Source organism: Heterodontus francisci, chromosome 42, assembly GCF_036365525.1.
Source record: "Heterodontus francisci isolate sHetFra1 chromosome 42, sHetFra1.hap1, whole genome shotgun sequence".
Classification (NCBI taxonomy): Eukaryota; Metazoa; Chordata; class Chondrichthyes; order Heterodontiformes; family Heterodontidae; genus Heterodontus; species Heterodontus francisci.
In genome coordinates this window covers 8,398,932-8,421,461 of record NC_090412.1, presented here as the reverse complement: position 1 = coordinate 8,421,461, position 22,530 = coordinate 8,398,932, and the positions used below count along the sequence as shown (strand labels likewise).

Sequence of the window (22,530 nt, the reverse complement as noted above, 5' to 3'; positions counted from 1 at the left end):
ATGAAAGGTTAGTGTAACCAGGGCAATGGGGCAACTGTGTTTCTATTTGCAGTCTTATCCTTAAAACCGATTAATGCTGAGAAGTAGCCCCATGAAATCACAAGAAGCTGTGAAATGTCCACCTGAGAGGGCAGTAAGGCAGTTTAATATTTCATCTAAAAGGCAATACCTCTTTAAACCTTTCTATGGAATGCAGAACTTTTCACCTGCATTGGTACACTGGGCACAGGTGGGACCGAAAGCTGCTGGCCTCATGGGACCTCCTGGGTTCTCCAGTTTGAAATTATGAGGGATGTTCTGTTCCCAAACCCAACCATTGCTTCCCAGGAGCACACGTTGAGAATCCGGGAATTCCAGTGGAAACCCTTAGGGAGCGTATACCCAAATTCCCGATGACGTGCTCCTGACAGGCAAAGCCTCACATTTTGGGCACAAATTTAAGAACATTCACCCTGTGATGTAACAGCTGTTGGTTCCTCTGTGAAGGACTCACACTGGTTACTGTCACCCTGTATCCTTTCAATTGCTTTGTAAACACTGGTAATAGGAAATCAATTCAATTACTGCAGCTACCCAATGAATCTTGCAAAGGTTCGCAAGTGTGCTTCAGATCTATAAAATTGTACCTGTGTTGTGCTGCTGTATGTGGTGATGTTGATATACTGTGTGCTTACCTTGGCACACTGCCTGGGATTCCAACATGTCTCAGAAATACAATGATGCCCTGATAATAGGGAGTATTTATTCATATTACTAAATATTTACTCTCTGTTCTATTTGTTTGGGCTTTAGCTCTTCAGTACTTTCATAGACTTTGATTGTAGTTAAATATTGCTTGGCAGTGGGTAGAATGAATTTGGCACAGAATCTGTGTAAGTGCAAACAGGAGGCAAATGTGGGTGAGTGCAATGTAGGTGATGTAATTGAATTAAGTATCAGATTCATGCTGGATTATATTATGAAATCAGCCTAGTCTTAATGAAAGTCTTAATGGGAGGCACAGTGGCGCAGTGGTTAGCACCGCAGCCTCACAGCTCCAGCGACCCGGGTTCAATTCTGGGTACTGCCTGTGTGGAGTTTGCAAGTTCTCCCTGTGTCTGCGTGGGTTTCCTCCGGTTGCTCCGGTTTCCTCCCACATGCCAAAGACTTGCAGGTTGATAGGTAAATTGGCCATTATAAATTGCCCCTAGTGTAGGTAGGTGGTAGGGAAATATAGGGACAGGTGGGGATGTGGTAGGAATATGGGATTAGTATAGGATTAGTATAAATGGGTGGTTGATGGTCGGCACAGACTCGGTGGGCCGAAGGGCCTGTTTCAGTGCTGTATCTCTAAAAAAAAAAGAAAAAAGAAAGCAAAGCAGAGACTACTGGAAATACTCGGGAGGCCAGGCATCATCTGTGGAGAGAGAACCAGAGTTAACGTTTCAGGTCAATGACTTTTCCAAAGTGCTTCACTGTCAGTGGAGTATTTTTGAAGTGTAGTCACTTTTGTAATGTAGGAAAATGCAGCAGTAGCTGGCACAAAACAGAAAATAGTGGAAAAACTCAGCAGGTCTGGCAGCATCAGTGGAGAGAGAAGCAGAGTTAATATTTCAGGTCAGTGACCCTTCATCAGAACTGGCAAAGATTAGAAATGTAATAGGTTTCAAGTAAATAAAGTAGGGGTGTGGGTAAAATGAATAAGAGGGAAGGTGTGTGATAGGACATAGGGCCGGAGAGATAACTGACAAGGAGGTCATGGGGCAAAGGCAAAGAGAGTATGCTAATGATGTGGTGAAAGACAAGGCATTGGTGCAGAGAGAGTGTTAATGACAGAATAATGAGCAGCCCGAGCCAAAAGCACAAACATGAAAAAACCAGTGGGCAGGCAGGCACATGGTTAAAAAACAAAAAAAATGATGCAACAAAGTAAAATAAAAATAAAAAAGGGCCAGTCATGCCCTAACACAGCAACGTTCCAGAAACAACAATGTGATAATGGCCAGATAATCTGTTTTAGGGGTTGGTTGAAAGATAAATGATGGCAGGACACCAGGGGAGATCCCCCTGCACTGCTTCAGAATAATGCCATGTATTTTTTTATATCCACCTGAGAGAGCAGGTGTGGCTTTATGTCACTTCTGAAGGACATCACCTCCAACAGTGCAGCACTCAGACTGTGCTGGAATGTTAAGCAGCATAACATGCTCAAGTCTCTGGGGCGGGGCTTAAGCCCACAACTACCTACCACAGCAGTGAGGGTGCTACCCACTGAGCCACAACTGACAGCACAATCAGTTGATGAAAGGTCACAGACCTGAAATGTTGACTCTGTTTCTCTCGCCACAGATGCTGCCAGCCCTGCTGAGTATTTCCAGCAGTTTCTGGTTTTTGTTATCAATAATCAGAGGGATACCCTGAAGAAGAATGGAGTGTTCTCTCAGTCTTGGCACCTAGTTGGAACATTTTCTCGATATTGAGCATTTACAGGCCATGTGTAGAATGTGTTAGAAGCAAGACTAGAGCTCTTTCTTTCAAACTCAACAAAGTGCCTAAAATCCCAACCTCAGAAGAGGACTCCCTACTTACACCAGTGTGGCACTTGCTGATTCCAGCACTAGTTGTTCTTCTGGACTTGCATAGTTCCATGACTCATGCACATTATAAACTTGGTTGAGAATTTTGACCATCAGGAACTGTGATTATGGTCTCAGTATTAACATTCATTCCCTGAGGCATTAAGCGTCGACATCAGTCCTGAATTGCTTTAAACCACTTTCTATCTGTGCTCCTTGTCCTACAGCGATGGGTTCAACTGATGCAAGAAGTTCAGGATTTATCTTTTCTATTGTACGTAGCGCCTTGAAAAGGCTCCATATCATTTGCTTTGTTGGAAGACTGAAGAGCCTGTGTTTTGCCTGTCTTTCTTCATAGCTCAGTCTTCAAACATTCTGTGCAATGAAAAGGCAAAACACCTCTTTGCTGAGGTCTAAAACACCGGCCCTTGATGGCCAGTGCATTGTAAACAGAGCTGATTGTGCAGCCAGGAAAGAGTTACTGTAAGTTATGTAACTGCACCAAGTGCGAACATATTGTTATTGGAGGGAGCAGCCATTTCATCGCTGTCTGTGTCTGCGTTTTACAAGCATGCTCTTATAAACGTTTGCAGCCTGATTCATGTGCCTTGTTTGCGGGATCTGATGACAACAGTCGCAACCCCTGTTTATGTGCTGGAGCACTTAGCACTTGTAGTATCTTTACCAGTAATGAGGTTGAGCAGCAGGTTTTAAACCAGTTTGACAAGGAATGCAAATGCTCATTTCTTTTATTTTCTTTTCACATACAGGCTGGGATCAGCGAGCACTCCGAGATGTGTAAAACTGCAAGGTAAAAGGCTCTTTCTTCTCTTTACTGGTTGCACCTGGTGCTCTGGTTCCTCAATTCAGCAATTGGTTTGTTTGAGGGTCATGGTAGAGCTTGTGAGAATGCTATTGCAGCTCTTGTGTAAAGCTTTGTTAATTGTGCTTCAACATCTACTACACTGCATCTTACTTTTGGCTCTGACTGTAATGGAAAGATAACCATTAAATATGCTGTCTTGTAATTGGCATCATTAATTCTCTGCAAAATTGTCAGTACGAGTCAGCTTCTGTATGTACGCTAATGTCGCTCAACTCTACCTCCTCTCCATCACCATCAACTCCAAAGCTATTACTGCTCTGTCCAACTGCCCGTCCCCATTCAAAATGGAAGGAGTTAAAATTTACCTCAAATCAACCTCAACAAAACCAAAGCAAATCTCTTTAGTTCCCACCAGCACCTGTGGCGCTGACTCCCTAGTTTCCCTTTTTCTGGGGTAGATTCAGCGGTGTGCAATTTCTGCATCCCGTTTGACTCCAACCTGAATTCCTTACCCTACATCCTCTCTCCATCAGGACTGCATTCTTCCATGTCCAGAATATTGCTTGCTACCTCAGTCTGTCGATTTGTTGGAACCCTAACCTATCGTTTCATCACCCCAAGGATTGACTGATCTCGACCCACACCCTTCACAAACTTCAGCCAATCCAGAAATGTGGCCCTTGTCCTCTCCCACAGACCCATCACCCCGATTTTTGTTCAGCTCCTTGTAAACCAGTGAGTCCATTTCAAGATCCTCATTTTCAGATCCCTCTATGGCCTTGCTCTATCCCATCCACGGCATAATACCTCCCAGCTCACCATCTCCACTCCTCCAATTCCAGATTACTCCTGACTTTCCCGGTCACTCCATTCTACCTCTAGTGTTCAATTTTCAAACACTATATACTCATATACTCTGGAAATCTGATTCTAAATCAGTTACCCCTGGATACCTCACTGTCAGGATTCAAAGACTTTCTTAACACTGACTGTCCCTTTTTGTCTCTTCGACCTCCAGCTCGGTGCCCAGATCTTCACCTTGTGAAGTGCTCTGAGGTTGTGCATAGCGTTATCTAGAGTAGAGTTTAGGAACTCGTGCTCCCCATATGGACCTTCACACACTGGGAGGGTGTACCAGGCTTTGCATGCAGAGATCAAGCAAGATATACTGGAAGTGTGAATTGTGAAATGTTGCCCTTATAAATACTTGCTCTTATTGTGACCTGTGCATCGTGGCACCGGGCTAGAAGATTCCAAGTTTGACCTCGGATTTGGGGAAGAGGAGAGCTGTTCCTGATCTTGCAAAGGATGCCTGTCCTCTTGAATGAGGTACTGGAGAACTGACCAACATGAGCCTCTGACTTCTGGAGGACTAGGGGCTAAGGCACAAAATGGGAGAGGACTTTTTAAAACAGTGACACTTCCCTCATTGTACCTAGACTTCAGACCTCAAAGCATATTAATGGCTTTCCCTTCCTACAGAATCCACTCAGTGTAGTTTCTCACTGGGTCAGTCATCATTGTAATGTTCTTCAACATGACAGCTATCTCTAAGACCTTCTCTTATTTAGAGCCTATGGGAGTAATTTCAATTTGTGACGGTAGTGATATTAGACTGACCTCCACACCCCACCTGATCATCTTTTCCGTTAACCTCAACCTTAATTAGTGGCTAAGTCCACACACAATTCCTTACTGAGTCCAGCTCAGAGGGAAAAGGGATGGGTCTCTGGGTCAGAGGGAGCACTGGGCACAGTTAGTACAGAGGTGTTCAAAATCATGAAGAGTTCTGATAAGATTAAATAGGGAGAGGCTGTTTCCAGTGGCAGAAGGGTTGGTAACCAGAGAACGCAGATTTAAGGTAATTGGCAAAAGATCCAGAGGAGACATGGGGAAAATAATTTACACAGCGAGTTGTTGTGATCTGGAATGCACTGCCTGAAAGGTGGTGGAAGCAGATTCAGGAGCAACTTTTCAAGGGGAATTGGATAAATACTTGAAAAGGAAAAATTTTCAGGGCTATTGTGAAAGGGCAGGGGAGTGGGACTAATTGTTAAAGAGCCAGCATTGGCATGATGGACCAAAAGACCTCCTTCTGTGCTGTATTTAAGATTCTGTACAGCACAGAAGAGGCCATTCAGCCCATCATGCCTGTGCCAGCCCTCTGGAGAAGCTACCAATTTCTGCCACCCACCCCTCCCCAGCCCCTACCCCTCCCCCTGCCAAAACCCTGCCACAGTTTCTTTATAGACCGGCTAATTTTTCCTTTTTAAGTATATATCAAATTTCCTTTTGAAAGTTACCAGTGAATATGCTTCCACCAGCCTTTCAGATCATAATAACTCGCTGTGTTAAAAAAAATTCTCGTCTGGTGCTCTGTTTTATTTGTCAATTGTTTTAAATCTGTGTCCTCTGGTTAGCGACCCTCCTGCTCGTGGAAACAGTTTCTCCCTCTCCACTCTATCAAAAGCTCTCCACAGTAATTGAGTCGTCACTCATTTCTGTTTTGTTACTGCTTTCAGAGTGAAGAGATGAAAAAGCTTTGTGATTCTTGCTGGATGAGGAGCTGTCACAAGGGAAATGGAGAGATTACAAGGTACATGCGACAGCAAGACTGGGTTAACGTCACGTTACGATTAGTGAGGCATCCATAAATAACTCGCATGATGTGGTCCAGCCAAGTGTCTTCAGAGTGGGCGTCTGCTTGTGCTTCTGTCATTGAAGATTGAAAAACAGCCTCATTATCCTCCTCCTCTTGTCCATCTGCCAGAACAGACTTAGAGGTCTGTTGTGCTGCCCAACCGTTTGTTCCTGGGGGTGGGGGAGGGAAGGAGAGGAAGGAACGACTTTTTTTTTAAGTTGAAAAGTTTAAAACATATTTTAAAGCATGAGGCCAAATGATTTGTCACCACAATGGCTTGGGTTTTCGCTGACTGGTTGCTGTGAGATTGCCACCAATCTGAGAGCTTTTTTTCTTCGCTCTTCCCGCTCAAGTGACCAGAGACTAAAGTGATGAGCAATGTTTGGCTTCCATCGTGGGGGAGGGGTGAGTCATGATTTTCCATAACTGATCTCCACCCTTTCACTGGGCGACCAGATGATGCCACAGCTCTTGTCTGACACGATCCTCTGACGATAGTGAAATAGAATTAGGAATACACAGTGCCCTCCCCGTATCTGTGAAGGGAAAGGGGCCGAGAATGTCCACTTTGTGCGCAATCGGCAACCTGAGTGCAAATTGTGTGCAAAATTGCGCCTGTTTTGAGAAGTGTTTCTTTTTCCCTTGCATTTCCCCTCAAACCCATTTGCATATCAACGAACACAAAATCTGCCATGAACCCAGCATAATCCGTAATTACATTTTAAAGTGTAATTTTTTTTAAGAAGTGCTTTAAATGTTCCTCGATATATTTAAGAGTGGTAACTTGGTGAAGTTTGATTGTTTAAAGCTGAAAATGGGCTCATCATAAAAAATAGGCATTTTTAATCGCAGCATCAGTCAATCCAGCATCTGCGAGTAACCCGATTTCAAATTACTGAAAATGATTATTTGAACCATTTCCTGGTTATCTTGGGGGTACAGTAGCCAGTTTCGCAGCAAATTCAAAACAAAAATTACATTCAAAAGCTTTTAAAACGTTCCTTGCTCACAAAAGGACCAACTTAATTTTAAGAGCCTCCTTACAGTGGCGCAGTGGTTAGCACTGCCGCCTCACAGCTCCAGGGACCCGGGTTCGATTCTGGGTACTGCCTGTGTGGAGTTTGCAAGTTCTCCCTGTGTCTGCGTGGGTTTTCTCCGGGTGCTCCGGTTTCCTCCCACAAGCCAAAAGACTTGCAGGTTGATAGGTAAATTGGCCATTATAAATTGTCACTAGTATAGGTAGGTGGTAGGGAAATATAGGGACAGGTGGGGATGTTTGGTAGGAATATGGGATTAGTGTAGGATTAGTATAAATGGGTGGTTGATGGTCGGCACAGACTCGGTGGGCCGAAGGGCCTGTTTCAGTGCTGTATCTCTAATCTAAAATAATTAAGGCCATAGATGGGCGTAATTGGCGGAAACTCGTCAAGGTGATGAATTCGATCTGGGGGGTGTGGCCGGTTTTGTGGGCGGGGCAGGCTTCCAGCATGATGTTTTTTTAAATCAGCGCAAAAGATTGCAGAAAAGTGATTTGTGCTGGGACGTAATTTGCGCTTAAAAGCCCTCAATCTTATGCATGGGTTACCCTGATTTTGTGAATTTCTTCAAGTAGAGAAATTTGCTCTCCGACATTACCTTGTCTTTTTGGCCCTTGCAGATTCTGATGGACTTGCTGCATTTTTCCACCATCTGCTGAAGTGATCTTAAAATGTGTCTCGATTGATAATTAGTTTTGAATTTTGCTACAAATTGCTGCTACATTCTGATCTGAGTGGTTTTCACTCACTGGTGGTAGGTTCCACTCTGTGTGATGGTGTATAGCATGTTTTACATCTCTCCTGATTTTTATATTTCCATCAAAGTCAAAATCTGATTAAGTTGGGATATGCTATTGTAAGGGCTACATTATTGCACAAAATTTCCCCTACTGAATTTAATTGCTGAAGCATTTATTACCCTAGATTTCACCATCTTCAGAAAGCTGAATTACTAATAGGTTCACTTTGTCATCAAAGGGAAACCATCACCTCGGTTTAAGTGCTCATGAGAAATTATAGCCATGTTTATCCAACCATTCGTCTGAATGCTCAGGAAATGGGCCACGCGGCTTGCACTAATTTACAATCCATGCTGTCGGCATCCAAGGCTCCCTGGTGGCAACAAGAAAAGTCAGAAAATAATCCCTTGTAGGTGCACTCCATTAGAGTGTTTCAATTCTCCTCGAGCATTGTCAGTTAATCGTGTTGTGTCACGCCTCACCTCTGTGTGTGTGTGTGTGTGTCTGTGTGTGTGTGTGTGTGTACATGGTTGTCATAATCAGCATTCAGCAACACTTCGACGCTGTCCTTGAGATTACAGTAGTTATCTCCAGTTGTCCTACAACATGTTCTACTGAGACTGCTAAAAAGGGGCATTTGAAATTTTTTTACTTCTGTCAAACTCAAAACTATAAGGAAATTCTCAGAAAGGCATAAAAAAATTGTCTTGAGTCCATAATCTAGCCTGACTCTTCCATGCAGTACTGAGGGAGGGCTGTCGATTAGCTTCAGCAATTCCAACATTGTACGAATAATTATTATCCATACAGCTCTTCCCTTTAGTCTGTGTTATCTCAGTGGGACAACACCAGTGGTATTGGAACTGCTTCTGTTGCCATTCCTGATGAATTATCTACAGAGCCCTGGTCAGACCCCATCCCCCGTCCCCTGGAGTACTGCGAGCAGTTCTGGGCACCACACACCTTAGGAAGGATCTATCGGCCTTGAAGGGAGTGTAGCTTAGGTTCACCAGAATGATACCTGGAATCCAAGGGTTAAATTACGAGGAGTGATTGCACAAACTAGAATTGTATTCCCTAGAATTTAGAAGGTTAACAGGCGATTTGAGCAAACCTTTCAAGATATTAAGGGGGACAGATTGGGGAAGATAGAGAGAAACTATTTCCGCTGGTCGGGGAGTCGAGGACTAGGGGCATTGTCTAAAAATTAGAGCCAAACCTTTCAGGAGTGAAATTAAGAAACACTTCCTCACACAAAGGGTGGTAGAAGTTTGGAACTCTCTTCTGCAAACAGCAATTGATGCCAGGTCTATAGTAAATTTTAAATCTGAGACTGATAGATTTTTGTTAACCAGAGGTATTAAGGGATATGGGGCTAAGGTGGGTGTATGGAGTTAGGCCACAGATCAGCCATGATCGAATTGAATGGCAGAACAAGCTTGAGGGCTAAATGGCTTCCTGCTCCTGTTTCTGTGTTCAGAGCAGCATTCACCTTTAGCTGCTATTACAGAGGAGGTGTTTCTTTTGTAGGTTTTCTCTATGTGACCACCACTGGGATCTGGCTTCATGGCTGCCTCAAAAAAAAAACCCAGTATGCCTTTCTAAGCCTGTGCTTAATGAGTGCTGGCAACCATCAGTACCGTCTCCTGCCCTCACCCGATGTCCATACTATAACACACATGGGTACACACACCTACCCACACACAAGACTTTCCATCAAGGAGCTGCTAGATAGTGATCAAGATTGGGACCCCTGCATCTAAAGATCAGTGTTGTTAGTGCTGTTAGCCGCAGCTAACACTTAGCACAGACCAGGATTGAAATAGGGTCTGTATGGCTCATTGCCAAACTGGTGGTGCATCTACACATTAGACTGTCGACAGTCTAATCTCATATTGAGATAGGGTGTATGAAAGTGCTGGGAGTAGGAACGTGATAATCAGCAGTCGCATTTTGTTTCTGATATTTGTTTTACAGAGACAAAACACTCGATTTGTGAGCAGTATTAGTTCTGGATGTTGCGTGTTGGTTAATTTTGAGAAGGCTCCACTCTCTCTTATCCACTCTCTTGTTTGACTCTGCTCGCTTTTGTCCCTCCTACTGTTTTCCCAGTCTACATCAGCTCACATGGCCTGAGGATATTAATCAGGATTAGATCGACTTCAATCACAATTCATTCTCATAGACATAGTGTAAACAGTTCAGAGAGGGGGAAGGGGTCTTGGTGCTGTTCTCCCTTTAACTCGTGGACTCTGTGAGCTGTGTCATGGCAGGTTGTGTGATAATGCTTGAGAAACTTCCAGTTACTATTTTACTACTTACTTTAAACAATTTTATTCGGATTGCATAAGGACGTGCTAACTTGGGGTCTGGGGATTTGCTCAGTTTAGTTTAGTTTAGAGATACAGCACTGAAACAGGCCCTTCGGCCCACCGAGTCTGTGCCGACAATCAACCACCCATTTATACTAATCCTACACTAATCCCATATTCCTACCACATCCCCACCTGTCCCTATATTTCCCTACCACCTACCTATACTAGGGGCAATTGCTAATGGCCAATTTACCTATCAACCTGCAAGTCTTTGGCTTGTGGGAAGAAACCGGAGCACCCGGAGAAAACCCACGCAGACACAGGGAGAACTTGCAAACTCCACACAGGCAGTACCCGGAATCGAACCCGGGTCCCTGGAGCTGTGAGGCTGCGGTGCTAACCACTGCGCCACTGTGCCGCCCAGACATTGTATTAAAATCCAATTTTGCCCATGTCAAATGCCAGCAACCACCTGCCAAGTTCTACCCTGGTGCTTTGAGTTTGGAATCTGTGTTTGAGCTGGCTGGATGGCAGTGTATTTGGCCACACAATACAAATACCAGCTGCTCTGGGGATTATAATTGGTCAAGTAATTTCTGATTTGTTAGACTAAGAAATGTTCTTAAAGGGGAAGGTAGATCAATATGAATGTGTCAGCTTGGCTCAGTTAGTTGTACTATATCAGAAGGGTATGGACTTCTAGTCCTAGAAGATCACCTCATAATCTATCCAATTCTCACTTACATTTCCCACATTATCTGTCTTGCTCGCCATTCTGTTCCACGTGCTCATCTATCCTATGCGTAGTTAAATCTGAAATGTCTGCGCCTCTGGTGAGCTCAAACCTGAGTCTCCTGGTTTTGGAGTCTGTGATTTTTATCTCCAGCTCAGAATGAACTTCTGTGAGTCACTTGTGCTGCCCACACAAACTGATTTGCAGGTTCTGTGTGAGTGATGTCTCAGTGCGGATGTGTGCTGAATTCTCAGTAATTTTGCAAAGTGCCCAGTGGGAATGGGGGTTCAGGCTGCTCAATTCCATTTTGTGCAAGATCCATATGTACATATATACGAACATACGTACATACGAATTAGAAGCAGGAGTAGGCCACTCGGCCCCTCGAGCCTCCTCCTCCATTCAATAAGACCATGATCTGATTGTAACCTCAACTCCACATACCCGCCTACTCCAATAACCTTTCACCCTCTTGCTTACCAAGAACCTACCTCTGCCTTAAAAATATTCAAAGACTCTGCTTCCACCACCTTTTGAGGAAGAGAGTTCCAAAGACTCACGAACCTCTGAGAGAAAAAAAATTCTCTTCATCTGTCTTAAATGGACGACCCCTTATTTTTAAACAGCGACCCCTGTTTCTAGATTCTCCTATAAGAGGAAAGATCCTTTCCACATCCACCCAGTCAAGAACACTCCGAATCTTATATGTTTCAATCAAGTCACCTCTTACTCTTCTAAACACCAGCGATACAAGCCTAGTCTGTCCAATCTTCCCCTCTAACCTGCTGAGAAAGCAGACCTTCCTCATTCAGCCTGCATTGGATTAGAGGTGATAGGGACAATAAGTTCACTTCCATGATCCCACACACTCTGAGTGGGGAAACCCTAACCAAAGGGAGTGCAGTTCGGAGCTGGTGCTACGATGCTATTGCATCAAATTTTTAGCACAGAAACAGGACATTTGGCCCAACTAGTCCATGCCGATGTTTATGTTTCACATGAATCTCTTCCCATCCTACGTCAGATCACCCATTCAGTATATCCTTCTATTCCTTTCTCCCTCATCTGTTTATCTAGCTTCCCTTTAAATGCGTTTCTGTATTCACCTGAACTACTGCTTGTGGTCGCGAGTTCCATGTCCACTCTCTAGAAAAAGTTGTGATTCTCTAACCTGCGCTCTGACCTAACCTTGTGAGTACAGGTCCCTGTTGGGACTGCAGTTCTCAAAAGCCAAGTGCCAGCCTCCGCACTCTCTTTATTAACAGTGTCTCCTTCGGTCGGAGGCAGTGAACAGAAGCCCTGCATAAAGGTGCCTCTGATGATGTGGTGCTGAGTTGTTTTGCACGAAGGGCACATCAGTTCCTTTGCTCACCCTGTGACTGAGAGACGTTCTCCCAGACCTCTAGTAGCCTGCCTTGAACCTCCCCTAATTCCCTCCCCCCTCCACAGCAGTGACAAAGTGTTATCTTCCTGTGCAGTGGAGGGTAGACTCACGCAGGCTGTCCTTATTGATAAAGGGTTCGGATAGGTCTTTTGAATCACTCTGTCGGCACAAAGTACCTAAGTGACAATAGAATGAAAGAAGAAAGAAAGACTTGCATTTATATAGCACCTTTCACAATCTCCGGATGTCCCAAAGCACTTTACAGCCAATGGGGTTCTTTTGAAAGGTAGTCTCTTGCATTGTAGGAAACGCAGCAGGCAATTTGTGCACAGCAAGCTCCCACAAATAGAATAGACAAATTATGACTTGAAAAGAATGTCCTTAAATGGGGTCATAGGTTATCCAACTGACCTTAACCCAGAGTTCTTGCATTCAACCAATGACAATGTCCTTTCATACTTTTAAATGCCTTGATTCTCAATCAATGAACCTTACCATTGGTAACCTTCTGCTATAAAATAATTACTCACTGGCTGCAAAGAATTATTGAAAGAAGCTTTTATATCTGAGGAACACTTTGACGGATAGAGACTGTTGTTACATTTGTTTGTGGGAGCGGAGCTAACATCATTTAGACTGGATGTTGGAGCTCCCCTAGAGTAAGCATATCTCAGGTCGCTGTGTGCAGAGACATTGTAAATGCAGACATAGATTTCTTCTATTTTTAGTGAAATTGTAACCCGTTCAATTAGTCAAAAATAATGATCAGGGGACGTCTTACAATTGCTGCCACTTTGAACCATTGGCAATAGCCTCCTGGCTGCAGTCTTGGATGTTCAAACCCCCCATTTCCATTGATCCCACTGGATTTAGATTGGAATTTACGTTTGAGCTCCATGCTGATTAATATGTTGATGGTGTTCATCAGTAATATATTTCTGGGATTTTCCTAGGTTGGAGAGACGATGTACCTCAACGTGGGAAGGCGATCGTGGTGAGCTCACTTCTACTGCTTGCCGTTAGCTTGTGATTGGATTGGCTTCATTAAAATGGCACAGAACACAAGAGTCATGACATTTTACATGGAGCTGAGAACTAGTCCCTCTGGGAGCTGTGCCAAAAGATCTCCGGGATCACCGGACCGTGAGAATCTGAACGCCACACAGTCTGATGCCAACGTCCGATCGCCATGCCTACTCATGCCCAGTCCCCAGACCCCGCGATCCCATACACAGAGACGCAGTCTGCCACCAGAAACAAGAATGGACTTCCTGGGCTTCCCTAGTTGTGAGAAAGGCACATCCTCACTCATTCGCACACGATCGGAGACCAATCCCTTTCGGGAAATTGCACCTACTAGCCCTGGGAGGTCCACTGCCCCAACCTCCCCAGTTTGCATCAGGACTCATCCATTTTGCCCAGTTACCTTGGAGAATAAAATAAGAGAGGTGGGCAGTTACTCCAGGGGTAAAAGCTCAGTAGTTACATTCAGCTACATTGAAAAAGCCAGAGTGAAAACTGTCAGTAACCCCTTCAGCGTATCAGTGCTTCCTCAGGAAGCAAGTCTTACCACCACATGTCAAGGTTCTTCTGCTGGACGAAAAAGCCCCCAAACTGGGCACAAAATATCTCGGGGATTTGTATCAAAACCAGTTCAAATGGAGAGTCTCGACATGCCAGCGAACACGGTCACTGTGAGAAGTGCCAGTCAGCCATCAAATGGCCTCGTTCCCAACCAACGTATGGTTTCATTGGTTGGGAGTGCAAGCTCAAAGTGTTCTGATGCCGCAGCTCAAGGTTTGTGCTCTGAAGAAAAATGCTCCCAAATTGGGAACAAAATGCATGAAGAGTTTATTTCAAAGCCAATCCATACAAAGACTTTGGATTTGGGGACAAATCTAATGACTGCAACTGCCCTCAATGAGAGGTCAAGTAACCATGGCATCATGCCCTTTCGAAGCCTGGATCCAATTGGAAAAGAAATCCCAAACTGCACTGGCATCAAACAGGTACATCCTGCCAAAGCATTCATCAGATTTTGTCTAGAGAATTGGACTGTGAATAATCTGCACAGTGAATGGAGTAATAGTAGAGCAGTTTAGAGCCCCATGATTGGGTGCCTGGGATGATTAATTGTGGAAAGGCTGAGCAATGGGAGCCGTTTCCATCTCTGGCTCCCTTCAACACTGCTGCTTTCACAGAATCACAGAATTGTTACAGTGCAGAAGGGGGCCATTCAGCCCATCGTGTCTGCACCGGCTCTCCGTAGAGCAATTCATCCAGTGCCACTCCCCCGCCTTCTCCCCATAACCCTGCACATTCTTCCTTTTCATATCACAGTCTAATTCTCTTTTGAATGCTTCAATTTAACCTGCCTCCACCACACTCTCAGGCAGTGCATTCCAGACCTTAACCACTGTGTGAAAAAGTTTCTCATGTCGCTTTTGTTTCTCTTACCCATTACTTTAAATCTGTGCCCTCTCGTTCTTGATCCTTTCGTGAGTGGGAACAGTTTCTCTCTATCTACTCTGTCCAGACCCCTCACGATTTTGAATACCTCTATCAAATCACCTCTCAGCCTTCTCTTCTCCAAGAAAAACAGTCCCAACCTCTCCAATCTGTCTTCATAACTGAGGTTTCTTATCCCCGGAATCATTCTCGTGAATCTTTTCTGTACTCTCTCCAATGCCTTCACATCTTTCCTAAGTACAGAGCCCAGAACTGGATGCAATTTTCTAGCTGAGGCTGAACTGGTGTCTTGTACAAGTTCAACATAATTTCCTTGCTTTTGTACTCTATGCCCCTATTAATAAAGCCGAGAATACTGTATGCTTTATTAACCGCTCTCTCAACCTGCCCTGCCACCTTCAATGACTTATGCACATATACACCCAGGCCCCTCTGCTCCTGCACCCCCTTTAGAATTGTACCCTTTATTTTATATTGTCTCTCCATGTTCTTCCTACCAAAATGAATCACTTCACATTTCTCCGCATTGAACTTCATCTGCCACCTGTCTGCCCATTCACCAACTTGTCTATATCCTTTTGAAGTTCTACACTATCCTCACAGTTCACAATGCTTCCAAGTTTCATATCATACGCAAACTTTGAAACTGTGCCCTGTACACCAAGGTCTAGGTCATTAATATATATTAGGGAAAGCAAGGGTCCCAATACTGACCCCATGTGGAGCTCCACTACAAACCTTCCTCCAGCTGAAAAACATCCATTAACCACTACTCTTTGTTTCCTGTCACTCAGCTAATTCTGTATCCATGTTGCTACCGCCTCTTTTATTCCATGAGCTATAACTTTGCTCACAAGTCTGTTGTGTGGCACTGTGCCAAACACCTTTTGAAAGTCCATGTACACCACATCAGCTGCATTACCCTCATCAACCCTCTCTGTTAACTCCTCAAAAAACTCCAGCAAGTTAGTTAAACATGATTTTCCCTTAAGAAATCCATGCTGCTGTCTTTAATTAACCCGCATTTGTACATGTGACTATTAATTTTGTCCTGAATTATTCTTTCTAGAAATTTCCCCACCACCGAAGTTAAATTGACTGGCCTGTAGTTGCTGGCTTATTTTTAACTTTTTTTGAACTAGGGTGTAATGTTTGCAATTCTCTGGCACCACCCCCGAGTCTAATGAAGACTGAAAAATTATGGCTAGTGCCTCCACACTTTCCACCTTCATTTCCCTTAGTATCCTTGGATGCATCTCATCTGGTCCTGATGCTTTATCAACTTTAAGTACAGACAGCCTATCTAATACGTCCTCCTTATCAACTTTAAACCCTTCTGGTCTCTGAATTACCTCCTCTTTCACAATAGCCCAGGTTGCATCTTCTTCCTTGGTAAAGACAGATGCAAAGTATTCATTTAATACCTCAGCTATGTCCTCTGCCTCCATGAGTAAATCCCCATTATGGTCCCTAATCAGCCCAACTGCTCCTTTTACCACCATTTTACTATTTATATGCCTGTCGAAAACTTTTGAATTCCCTTTAATGTTAGCTGCCAATCTCTTTTCATGCTCTCTCTTTGCGTCTCTTTTTTGCTTTTTCACTTTCCCTCTTTGCCTTCTATATTCAACCTGGTTTTCAATAGTATTTTCTACCTGCCATCTGTCATAAGCACACTTTTTATTCTTTATCTTAATCTCTACCCCTTTTGTCATCCAGGGAGCTCTGGATGTGTTTACCCTACCTTTCCCCTTCAAGGGAACATACCTTGACTGAGCTCAAACTATCTCTTCTTTGAACGTAGCCCATTGTTCAGCTACTGTTTTTCCTGCCAACCTTTGACTCCAATTTATTCTTACCCCTGAAGTTGGTCTTCCCCCAGTTAATTATTCTTACTCTGGATTGTTCTTTGTCCTTTTCCATAGTCAGCCTATACCTTATGATACAATGATCACTTTCCCCTAAATGCTCTCCTACTGATACTTGATCCACTTGGCTCACCTCATTCCCAAGAACCAGTTTAGTTTAGAGATACTGCACTGAAACAGGCCCTTCGGCCCACCGAGTCTGTGCCGACCATCAACCACCCATTTATACTAATCCTACACTAATTCCATATTCCTACCACATCCCCACCTGTCCCTTTATTTCCCTACCACCTACCTATACTATGGGCAATTTATAATGGCCAATTTACCTACCAACCTGCAAGTCTTTTGGCTTGTGGGAGGAAACCGGAGCACCCGGAGAAAACCCACGTAGACACAGGGAGAACTTGCAAACTCCACACAGGCAGTGCCCAGAATTGAACCCGGGTCACTGGAGCTGTGAGGCTGCGGTGCTAACCACTGCGCCACTGTGCCGTTCTAACAGTATCTCCTTTCTCGTTGGACTAGCAACATACTACTCTTACTCTTCTAAACTCCACTGTATTTAAGCCTAGCCTGTCCAACTTTCCTCATAAGACAACCTGCCCATTCCAGGTATTAGTCTAGTAAACCTTCTCTGAACTGCTTCCAATGTATTTACATCCTTCCTTAAGTAAGGGACCAATACTGGAAACAGTACTCCAGATGTGGTCTCAACAATAACTCAAGCATAACCTCCCGACTTTTGTATTCAATTACCCTCACAATAAATGATAACATTCTATTAGCTTTTCTAATTATTTTCTGAACCTGCATACAAACCTTTTGCGATTCACTGCAAGCCACTTCACATTAATACGTGCAATTTGTCCAGTGGCGATAGTCAAATCAGAATGGAAATGAGTTCAAACGTGTGCCCTCTTCCTGGGAGTGCAGTGCTGTACCACCAGAGCTATTGGCCTTGAATTTAATCCATTATATAATCATTTGTTTCTTCTGACACTGAAATTGCACTGTGGTCAGGTCCCCATCAATTCACCACAAAATCCAAACTCTTGCCACTTTCTCAGGCTATACCAGAGTCTTTGCAATCTCAGTCTCCAAGCTGATCTTCTGACCCGTTGACCCTCCAGTACAAAGACCACAAACGTCCTTCTCTCTAATATTGCTTATGTCAGCCCAGCTCCCACTCTTCCTCTTTTGCTATCTTCACATTGAACTATTCCCGTCCTCTCCTGGGTAATCTCCCATTCTCCATTAACTTCAGCTCAACCAAAACTCTGCTGCTCATTATCCTATCCCACACGAGGTCCAGCTCACTTCTCACTCCACCCTTGCTCATCGACATTAGTCCCAATTCTTCCAATTTGAAATTCTTATCCTCGTGTTTAAATTGTTAAATTCATGGCCATACCCTTCCCCCCCTCTCTCTAACTTCTCCAGGCCTACAACTCTCCCTGATTTTTCTGTTCCTCTGATTCTGATCTCTTGTGTACCCCCCCCCCTTCCCTTCCCCCATCATTGAAGGCCACGCCTTCAGCCAACCAGCTCTGCAGTTGCCTCACTAAGTCCCATGTGCCTCTTCACCTCCCTCCCCTCCTTTAAGGCCCTTCTTGAAATCACTTCTTTGACCAAGTGTTTGGTCATCCCTCCTAATAGCTCCTCTTTGTCTGTTTTTGTTCGTTTACGCCTCTGTGAAGTGTTTTGGGATCTTTTCCTATATTATAACAGTGAATACACATCAAAGGTACTTAATTATATATACAGCGCTTTGGGATGTCCTGAGGTTGTGGAAAATGCTAAATAAATGAACATCTTTCTTATCTCCACAGGCACTAGAAAAAACAAATTGTGTTGTTGGTTTTGGTCATCTAATAAACAAATTGGTTGCTGTGACGGAGGGAAGACTCTAGTATTTTGCTAGAATTAGCTAAAGGGGCTTTCTCATCTGTATCTACCTATGGTGATATGATGGAGATCTGGAGAAACTCAATGCCCAGCCTTAAGCGTGAAATGTCTCCAAGCTGACTGATAGGTGTCAGTAGAGATGTGATATAGACATTTTTCTCCACATGTTTTCCTTTTCTTGTTACCTTGTCGGATCTGCTCTCTCTCTCTCTCTCTCTCTCTCCTTGTCCCTCTGCACTGTGTTGCAACTCTAGATACTCCCTCAATCCTCCAACCCCTCAGAATTCAGGTTATGTGTTGGCACATGTAAGGGAATCAAATGATTATGGGGACAGGGCAGAAAATGGAGTTGAGGTAGAAGATCAGCTATGATTGTATTGAATGGCGGAGCAGGTTCAAGGGGCCGAATGGCCAACTCTTGCACCTATTACAACTCAGGATGGGCGTGCAGAGTTCATTATATTCCAGCTGTCCTGCTTGAGCTGTCCTGTCTGGGCTGAGACTCCTGTGAAGTCTTGGAGCATGTGGCAGATATGTATTAGTCACCGTAAGGGCTGAATGCACAAACACTGCGGGGAGTGAAGTGGTGTGGGAGGGCTCAGTGCTGTGAAAGACGGCCTCTGTCTCAGATGTTAGATCAGGCAGGCCCTGCATGAATAGACTGATTTTAAATTCTTCAGGTAAAGCAAGCTGAGCTATCGCACTCTTGCTATGGATAGCAAGGCATGTAATATACTCACAGCACTGTCTCTTTGTGTGTGCTTGCTATTCAAAAACATGCTGCACAAAGGTAAGTGTGACTCCTCTATATTGGCATGCTGTCCTAGACTTCGAGAATTCTGATATGACTATCTTCAAATCCTTGTGAACTAAAAATGTAAATAATAAGGGTTTGTCATTACAGCAGGAATGTTATTTAGATTGCTGTACTGGTTATGGAGATGACTCTGAAAGGGAGAATCTCAGTTAGATCCCGACAGAAGCTGAACTGGTTGAGGTGTTTAAAGGATTTGATCGGGTAGATAGAGAGAAATTGGTGACAGGAGTCCAGAAGAAGGGGATTTAACCTTAAAATTAGAGCTAGGCTGTTTAAGGGTGATGTCAGGAAGCACTTCTTCACACAGAGGGTAGTGGAAATCTGGAACTCCGTCCCATAAAAAGCTATTGAGGCTGGGGGTCAGTTGAAAATTTCAAAACTGAGATTGATAGAATTTTGTTAGGCATGGGTATGAAGGGATATGTAACCAAGATGAGTAAATGGAGTTAAGATACAGAGCAAGCATGACCTAATTGAGAGTGGAACAGGCTCGAGGAGCTGAATGGCCCACTCTTGTTCCTATGAATTCCTGGGAGGGACAGACAAGGCTGCAATTCAATCCAGGTCCTTCAGGTATTCCAGACACTGGAGACAATGTTAATGTAACTCACCAGGTGGGAAACCCATGGGATTGGGTTGAATGTCTGTTTTAGAACCTGCCCAATATTGCTCTCTCCTCACCTCACTGGAGAGCAAAATCAGATATGGGTGTGATGGGGGTGGGGGCTGGGTAAAACCCCTGTTGCACTCGACCCCAGCCATTATCTGATGGTAGGTTTGGTTAAAATTGGCCCTATTCACTCTGAACCATCCCATTCCCCAAATCATATTGTTTTTGGTTTCTTACTTGCTCTTTTTTCTCTTGCTTCTGATTTTCATACATGACACTATCGCTTTAAACTGGAACCCTGCCTGTTTCTTCCAGCAATGCTGGCACGTTAAAGGTCCCAGGACACTAATTTGGGGAAAAATGGCCTGGTCAAGAATCCTCCTTCAATCAATGCCAGCAAAAAAACAAAGAGCCTGACATTAATTGTGTTGCTGTTTGTGGGATCTTACTGTGTACAAAAATGGCTGTAACACTTGCCTAAAGAAGACAAGTTGCTGCACGAAGGCACGCATTGTATGTGAAGGTCTTTAGGATGTTTCTGAGTGAAGTAGTTAGAAGATCAGGAAGAACACAGCAGAGTTCCAAGACGGTCGCAGTTCAGTGTTGATCTGCAGTATAACTAGTGTCACAGCTGGCAGTTACCTGTCTCAGAACTGCAGCCTTGCTGCACCTGTTCTTCGGTTCTGTATCAAATTTGTGTTTGACAGTTTCTTACTTCAAGTGTATTGGAAAGAAAGACTTGCTTTTATATAGTGCCTTTCACCACCACAGGATTCCCAAAGCACTTCACAACCAATTAAATACTTTTTTGAAATGTCGACACTGTTGTCACATAGCAAACATGGCAGCAAGATCCCACAAGCAGCAATGTGATAATGATCAGATAATCTGTTCTTTTTCAGTAACGTTGATTGAGGGATTAATATTGACCAGGGCACCAGGGAGAAATCCCTGCTCTCCTGTAAAATATGCCACAGGATCTTTTATATCCACCTGAAAGGGCAGCCAAGGCCTCAGTTTAATACGTCACCTGAAAGTCAGCACCTCCAACAGTGCAGTACTCCCTCGATACTGCACAGGGAGTATCAGCCTAGACTTTGTGCTCAAGTCTCTGAACTGGGATGTAAACCCACATCAGCCTATGTCAGAGGTGAGAGTTCTACCCACTGAGCCAGGCCTGACACTGTATTTATGGAACTAATGCCAGAGATCTGTAGAGTGGTAGGAACATGGATGAATTCTCATGCCCTCAGTGAGGAAATAGACACTGTCTTAACTCTACTCAACCATTGGGTACCGAATACCCCTTCCTTTCCAGCTTATCAGGAGGGAGAATTGATATTCACTCAACGGTCCTCACAAGTCCTCACTAGATTGCTAGGAATCAGTGCTATGACTTACGACTGCCAGACTGCAGAAAATTAAGAAAGTGTTAACAAAATTAGTGATGGTGCCTCACCTTGTTGCTAAGCTGTATTGGCTGATGAATATGATTCCCCAGCCACTGGTCATTGAAAGGGGAAGAAAGGGAAATAATGGCATGTGTGCAGGCGGGGCTAATTTCCCCTCTGTACCACCTGAAAGAGATTGGCCAGTCTGAAAGTTTGCATTTTACCCAGTTTGGGTATTTGCTAACTCATACATAACTGGACAAATTTGGGTCACTTTGGATTCAGCAGTTAGTTGGAGTCTTGCTTCCAAATTGGATAACAGGGCATAATTACAAGACTGTAATCTCATCAGGGGATACAGTAAACCATAAGAACAAATCCCAGTTCATGAGCATTGTCCAAACCCGGAGATTAGATTACAGACACAAAGTCATTGCCTCTTATCTGCTCCTAAAACTTGATGCTTGAGGACAGGCAGGATGATCTTGTTTCATCCCTGGAGTCTGTGCTCAAATCCAGGTATGTCTGATTAGGCGAAGCTGAACTCCTTTTGCTGACTGTAAGTGTACTAAATAGAGTGAGTAATGTTGACCTAATTCTTTCCGAACTGCTGGTATCTTGATACAAGTCTGCATAGAGTTGGCAAGCTTGCTGAGCAAAGTCGACCTGATGGTTGGTGTGGCAAATCGATGATGTCTGGTTGATGCAGTAATGTGTGTTCTTCACGTGTTGGAATGAAGGCACATAGCTGGGCCAGTGTGGTTGGAGCTTTACTGTCCTTCCAGTCAGTTAAGGTAATTGGCAAAAGAACTAGAGGGGAGATGAGGAGAACTAATTTTGATGCAGCAAGTTGTTGGAATGCACTGCCTGAAAGGATGGTGGAAGCAGATTCAATCATAACTTTCAAAAGGGGAATTGGATATCTACTTGAAGAGGAAATAAACTGCAGGGCTGTGGGGAAAGAACAGGGCAGTGGGATTAGTTGGCTAGCTCTTTCAAAGAGCCAGCACAGGCACGGTGGGCCAAATGGCCTCCTTCTGTGCTGTAAGATTCTATGACGTGGGAGTTCTTGATGATAGCTGGAGGGAAATAAGTGGAACAGGTCAGCAGAAAAAACACTTAACTCTGCTTCATTAATTCCTGTTGCGAATGGGAATTGGTTCCAGATACATCCATAGGTGGGCGATTAGGAAATGTAGAGACGTTGCTGAGGAGGGGCATCCGTGAATGAGGTGC

The 22,530-nt window shown here is 44.1% G+C and overlaps 1 protein-coding gene across 7 annotated transcripts in view; it reads left to right on the top strand.

Annotated features, from left to right (window-relative positions):
- Window positions 1–22,530, top strand: part of LOC137355433 (PH and SEC7 domain-containing protein 1-like) — a 144,569-nt gene that overhangs the window by 34,837 nt on the left and 87,202 nt on the right. For 5 of the 7 annotated variants that reach the window (XM_068020490.1, XM_068020491.1, XM_068020485.1 and 2 more), the window contains 3 exons: window positions 3,326–3,366; window positions 5,904–5,977; window positions 13,185–14,240. In XM_068020490.1, the coding sequence (XP_067876591.1) occupies window positions 13,281–14,240 (960 nt within the window). In that variant the 5' untranslated portion in view covers window positions 3,326–3,366; window positions 5,904–5,977; window positions 13,185–13,280. Of the gene's footprint in view, window positions 1–3,129; window positions 3,367–5,903; window positions 5,978–6,356; window positions 6,428–13,184; window positions 14,241–22,530 lie in introns of those variants that run through there. The other 2 variants (XM_068020486.1, XM_068020489.1) reach the window with 2 other exon arrangements.